The 6463-nt window shown below is 46.2% G+C and overlaps 1 protein-coding gene across 1 annotated transcript in view; it reads left to right on the plus strand.

Moving 5' to 3' along the window:
* LOC104457442 (short transient receptor potential channel 5) overlaps positions 1–6186 on the plus strand; it is a 61639-nt gene extending 55453 nt beyond the window's left edge. Inside the window, exons 7-10 of the mRNA XM_010084916.1 lie at positions 2608–2814; positions 2991–3032; positions 4662–4751; positions 5452–6186. Coding sequence (XP_010083218.1) covers positions 2608–2814; positions 2991–3032; positions 4662–4751; positions 5452–6186 — 1074 coding nt within the window. The remainder of the gene's footprint in view (positions 1–2607; positions 2815–2990; positions 3033–4661; positions 4752–5451) is intronic.
* The last annotated feature ends 277 nt before the right edge of the window (positions 6187–6463 follow it).

Here is a 6463-nt window from a genome sequence, read left to right on the forward strand (position 1 = left end):
CGGCTTACAGCACTAAAGAGAGCTCTAACCGAGAAAATGGTGGTTTCCTGGCACACAAAGACATTCTCAATAAAATCAAAATGTCTCTTTGCTATATATTTCCAACACAAAACTGCTGCCAGGAGCTCTCATCTGATTTGCTCAGGTTCTCAAAACATCAAGGTGAATAATTGAGACAGGCTGAGTTTGTAAACCCTGGGGAGCTCACAGCAGCAGAAAAGAGAGAAAAGATACTTCGAGCTTTGTACAGAGGGTCTGCCTTTTAGGAGAGGTTACGTGGCTCTTGCTGACTGAGACTGCACAGGAAGAGCACAGCTGGGGCTGAAGCCAGCATCCACCCGCCTCACCCACGGGCACATTGAGACCAACGGGGATTTGTTCAGACCAACCACAAAACTTCCCCCGTGAGAAATTTGCACCAAGTTTCACAGCACTGCCCTGCCCCTGCACTCAGCTCCCAGTAGAGCCCATGCAGTCCCCGTCAGCTCACCTGGCAGAGGATGCCGGTCATTTGTGGTCCTCCTTCTGAAGAGTCTTTCAACTGAAGTTGCCCAGACCAGGAGATGTTCAGGTGGGAAGATGAGGAGGGAGCAGCCAGCCCTGCTCCTGGAGGAGGCTGGGGCAGCTCTGCCTTTACTCTGAGCGGTTCTTAGGCAGGACTTGTCCCAGGGGCTGGCTGTGGAGCTCAGAGCACTAACCCAGAGGCTGGGAAGGAGGAACTGCAGCTGCGTGGCACCAGCTTGTCCTGCTCCCCTCCAGCTCTACTGAGCTTGCTGCAGCCTGCAGGTAGAGAGAAATGAAGAAAAAATGAGCAGGACTTTTTCTTTTTTGGTGGCAATTATTTCTACTGCTGCAAACTGCATTTTTTACGACCTAGAACTTCATTTCCACCAGCATCAGCTTCTAGTGCTTCACGGTGATGCTGCAATTTCCCCGCTTGCAGGGTCTGATAATGTATGAGGCAAAAAGGGGCATGGCAGGCTGCTGCTCTGAGTCTACCTGTGCCCTGAAAACAGCCCTTTGGGTAAGCTGGCAGGGGACTGTCGGGGGCTGATTCAGACCATCTGCAGAGACTAATGTGCTCCTGGGCCACCAAGGCAGTCATTTTACATCGAGAGCTGCACGTAATGTGAATACACCACGAAAATGGAGTTCAGCTGCACCTCCCTGTCAAAATGAGAGCGTATTTTACCCATGTCAGAGCACTGGAGTGCAGCCAGAGAGCCAGTGTAGTAATTTTTTGGGCACGATGTTCAGCCATATTTTATTAAACTCCCTGTCCTGCACTTCACTGCTTGGCTCTGAGAGCTGCAGCCCTGCAGCCCGGCATCCCTCACTCAGAGGGCTGCTTGTGCCAACCTGCCTAAAATCTCAGGAACTTAAAACCCCGCATTGTCCTTTTCTCCTGCCTTGCACGGGTACTTAGCCTAAATCATCGTGGCTTTGGTTTGATCTCATGTTAGATATTGTTAACGTGAATGCGGAACAGCTGAAATGTCACAACCACCAACTCTGCTCCGCGCTGGTAACAATACCCAAATTTGCCATTGCAGTTCAGTGTGCTATCAGGAGCTGTGCTCAGCACCGCTCGGCTTGAAGGCTTCAAACTGTTCCCTCCCTCATCTGTCTAAAGTCAGAATTTCTGCAGAACATACACAACAGTGGCATTTTTAAACTTTTAAATTGGCACAAGACAGCATGAACGCCGTTTGGAAGAGCTGCGGTACCCGAACCCAGGCTGCAGGTAGATGTTTCTGCCCTGAGCTGAAGGGAACGTGCAGCTTGTTACTGGGCAGGACAGTGGCTCCGTGGTGGCTCCACGGACTAGACCACAAAGAGCTGATTTGGGGATCACCGTTTCGCAGTGTGTAAGGTCAGTGTCTCACACAGACTCCTATTCCTTTCCTGGGGACTGTATGGCCCATGTGCCAATCTGTGCAGCTGTAAGATGGTGCTATTAACTTTCCACCTCTGCTTTGTTGGGATGAAAAACACTAGAGTGCAGCCACTGAGCATGGTGATAATATAAATTAAAAAAAAAAAACCCAAACCCAACAGTAAAATGTCTCCTGTTTGGTGTAAGGATAATGCAGAGGCAAGATGTAAAATATGGCAGGCATAAAATGTGTCACTTCCTTCTAAGAGCTGAATTAATAGAAGCTATAAAAACAAAACAAAACAAAAAACACTATGAAAGATCTTTTTCCAGGGGCAACTGTGAGAATTCATTGGATTTGGACATGAGAAACAACAGTTTGTGATAATAAAAGTGCCAGCAAAAGGCAAAATAAGAAATGTGTTTTCTTGCTTCTTTTATTGGCGAACTAATAAGCACAACCTCGAAAGGATGAAGCTGGCCTTTAGTATGCAAAATTCTTTTTGCTGAATACTGCCATCATCTCATTTCTCGGTGGTTGGTATTTTTACAGTCTAGCTACATTTCACGGCGATTTTTTTTTAAGTACACCTCCAGCAAGGGAGATGGAAGAAGCGATGCTGCTTTGCCTGCAGCTGGAGAAGTGCTCACACATCACCTCCTCAGCCGTGGGCATCTCCTCCGGGAAAGCCTGCCTGAAGCTGCTGACAGTCTCCTTCCTTCTCTTGTAGGACCATGCGGATATCGAGTGGAAGTTTGCGCGGACGAAGCTCTGGATGAGTTACTTTGATGAAGGTGCCACTCTGCCCCCGCCTTTTAACATTGTCCCGAGCCCTAAGTCAGTCTGGTACCTTTGCAAGTGGATCCACAATCGGCTGTGCCCGGGCAGCGACTCCGACAACGAACAGAAGAGGCATGAAAACCTCAAAACGTTCACAGTAAGGAGCTGCAGGGTTTTATATTTCATTTTTCATGCTTGTGCGTGTTCAGGATCGCAAGGGCCATGGCTCTGCTGGTGCAGTAGAAGGCTGCTGGATCCTAACTTGCTAAGAGCCATCAGGAGCCCTGAAGCCAGGACGAAACAGGTCTCATGTCTGTGCCTTTCTCTTTCCAGGAGCGGCACGCTGACAACCTGATTCAGAATCAACATTACCAGGTAAACTCTTGAGTATGTAAAGTTTTTACTTGCCGCTGCTTCTTCCTGCTCATTTTCTACTACCTCCATTCTTGCTCACTTCTAGAATGTATTTTGATAAGTGTAGGTCCTCTAAGAGGATTGTGCTTATAATGGATGAAAACATCTCCTCAGAGGTGGGATGGTTTAGTGAATCACTCCTGGCCTTTCACCCGCTCTGGAACAGTGGAAAACCTGCCAGGTATCCATCTGGCTGCTGAAGTCAAAGGTGACATCCCCACTGCCGTCAGAGGGACCAGGCTGTCACACCATCCTGATTCAAACTGTTTCTGCATCATTTTTACGCGCTGTTGAATTGCTCCTCTGCTGCTCTCTTTTGTAAAGCACCCCTAACTCAAACAGCGGTGGGGATTTTCTTTTGTTTTGGACAGCTCAGGAAGGAGGAATGGTTCCTTTGCTGAATGTTGCTGGGTTTGTTTATTCTCAGCCTGCCTGTCATCAAGTACTCATTAAAGCCAACCTACAGAAGGCTGGAACTGCATTAAAATCACCAGCTTCAGTACTTGAATTCAGCGTGATGTATTATGCCAGCATGCTGGAAGGAAAAAAATTCTCCAGAATGTTAGGTGGTAGGTTAGGCGACACTGTCAAAAGCCGTTGGTAATTTGTCTTACTTAAGACATCTCCTGCTTTTTGAAGAGTATCTTTATCTGAAGGTGATGTTTAACATAATTAATCACCTTTGACAACAGCCGTTTGGTACTTTCTGACTTCACAGCACAGTTTACCGGTACCAACAGAAAAAACCCAGTAAAACCTCGCTGCAGAGCCCATCTTTGCTCAGACTTGTTATCCCTAGTTATGAAAAGGGGGGAATGAAGGGAAGGTTTGGAGGGGTCTCTTCTGCATACAGAGCTCAACCTCTGTGTATGTTGGTCGGCACAGATAAATGTACAAGCTCAAAGGACCAGTTTGCTTATGGAAAACCAGCAAGGAGGTACACAAACACAGAGCAAAATGGATCTCATCCTGCCAAAAATCTGGGCAAACAGCCCAGAGGAGAAACGCAGAGGAGGGAGAGGCTGTAGAGAAGGCACCGAGGGTGGGATTCAGTCCCTCCCGCACCATCCACAGCCTTGAAAGGAGTTTCTAACCTGCCGTTAGGGAACGTCCCAGCAGCTGTGGTTTAACACCAAGGTGTATATTGCCCCATGGGGCCCTGGCTGCTCTTCAGGTTTGTTGCCAACGTGCTCTCCTTGGCTTTCAAACACAATAAACAATCTTCAACAGGGAAGCTTAGCCTAGCAGGACACACAGCACATAGGCGAGATTGGTAATCTGGAAAACTTCCAGCACTGAGGGTAAAGGGCTTGAGGACGCTGAAGAACACCAGGGGTTTTTCTGAGTGACATTGATCTATACAAACCAAACACAAAATACCTGCTCCCTGGAGTTAACCACCAAGCGTTCGAGGTGGAAGGTACAGAACCCTTTCCCAAGGCTTGTTTGGTTGAAAATAAAGCGTTCTCTTTCTAACGGTAGATAGCAGAGTCAGGACCGCCGCTGTCGGGAGGAACTCGGTGAAGTGCAGTCAGAGCAGAGTTTGGGCTGAGCCCACAGCGGAATCACTCGTGTTGTTTCCTGTTCCAGGAAGTGATAAGAAATCTTGTGAAACGATACGTCGCAGCAATGATAAGAACTTCCAAAACCAACGAAGGTTTAACTGAAGAGAATTTCAAGGTAATTTATTATTCCTTAATAATAATTTATTCTATTAATTCAAGCAGCCTCTTGCAGAGTTTGCATTACCTTGATAAGAGGATTTGTAACCCGCTGCAGAAATAGGACTGTTCCTGGGGCTGGGAATGGGTATGGTGTGCATGTGGGGTTTGTGTGAGCAGAGAATATTATTGTTTGAGTGTCTCTCCATGTGATCATGTCCCAGATTTTAATACACAATAGGTTATGTAGACAAAAGCGTTGGAAACAGGTAGGAGTGAAGTATCTGATTTGAGTCAATATCACATTCCCAATCCTAACCCAGTCAGAGCCAAAGAATGGGTCTGGGTTAACGGATACGAAGAACACTTACCAACAAAGTTAAAGTTGGGCCTGTCAACTAAACAGCATTTTTTGAAATTTCAGCAGTGTTTCCCCTCTTCTATAATTGTCTTATTTGACTTTTTTTGGGGGGAGTTACGGATGGGGGCCAGTCCCACAAACTTGTCAACAAAGATCGTGTGAGGTCTCCAGTTCTCAGGACTACCACCACATTTCTTTTTGTGTGTGTCAGTAAATAATGAAGATGGTTGTGGTATTCTTGGATGATTTGGTCTCAGCCATTTGCGTAACTCCAAACAGCTCCCCCAAGGGAATGTGATCGTTCTTTCACGTCACAGATAAAGCTGCTGAGTGTAACTCATTTCTCCTCTTACCCTAGGAATTAAAACAGGACATCTCAAGTTTTCGCTATGAAGTTCTCGACCTCTTAGGAAACAGGAAGCCCCAGAGGAGAAGTTATTCTACCAGCAGCACAGAGGTGTCCCAAAAGGATGAAACAAATGAGGATGGCGCTGGAGAAAAACCCAAAGCCAAGAGTGTGTCTTTCAACGTAGCCAACAAAAAAAAGGACTTCAACGTATCTGCTCTAATTAAAACCATGTCTGGGATGAATATGGTGGAAGAGAAGCCAAAAAGCAATGGGATCAGTAAGCGCTCCTTCGTCCGAAATGGAAATAGAGTTCAGAGACTTTCCAGCTCCAAAAAGGAGTCCTTCAAGAGACTGGGCCTGCTCTTCTCCAAGATGAACGGACATGTGCCCGAACCAAGCTCCGAGCCCATGTACACTATTTCAGATGGAATTATTCAGCCACACTACATGTGGAAAGACATTAAATATTCTCAGATTGATAAAGACAAAGAAGAGAATTGTTCCAAAAGTGAAATTAACCTCAATGAGGTGGACTACAGCGGGAACACAAGACTTAGGGGACAGAGCAAGGAGTGCCCTGTGGTTTGTACCAGCTCCCTTCACTGTGCTTCCAGTATTTGTTCCTCTAATTCCAAACTTATAGACTCGTCAGAGGATGTGTTTGATTCATGGGGAGAGGCTTGTGACTTGTTTATGAACCAGTGGAAAGACGGGCAGGAGGATCACGTTACAACACGGCTATAAGTAAAGCTATCTTAACACTTGCTGGAAAACTTTAGCTAATTATTTGTAATTGTTTGCTCTCATTTGATTCAGCATTACTTATTTCCTTTCTGTCCACAGGTGGAAAAAAAGTGTGAAACTACTTATGTTTGCCTATTTTATAGCCATCTGCACCTTTTTTAATTTACTTTTTTTACAGTCACACTCCCAAACTAAAGGTTTCACCATTTATAAGGTCACTATAAACCACAGAAATCCCTTCAGATGCAGTCTTAGTCTTCAAACCCCACTGACTTCA

This window comes from Pterocles gutturalis, unplaced genomic scaffold, assembly GCF_000699245.1.
Source record: "Pterocles gutturalis isolate BGI_N339 unplaced genomic scaffold, ASM69924v1 scaffold18970, whole genome shotgun sequence".
Taxonomy (NCBI): Eukaryota; Metazoa; Chordata; class Aves; order Pterocliformes; family Pteroclidae; genus Pterocles; species Pterocles gutturalis.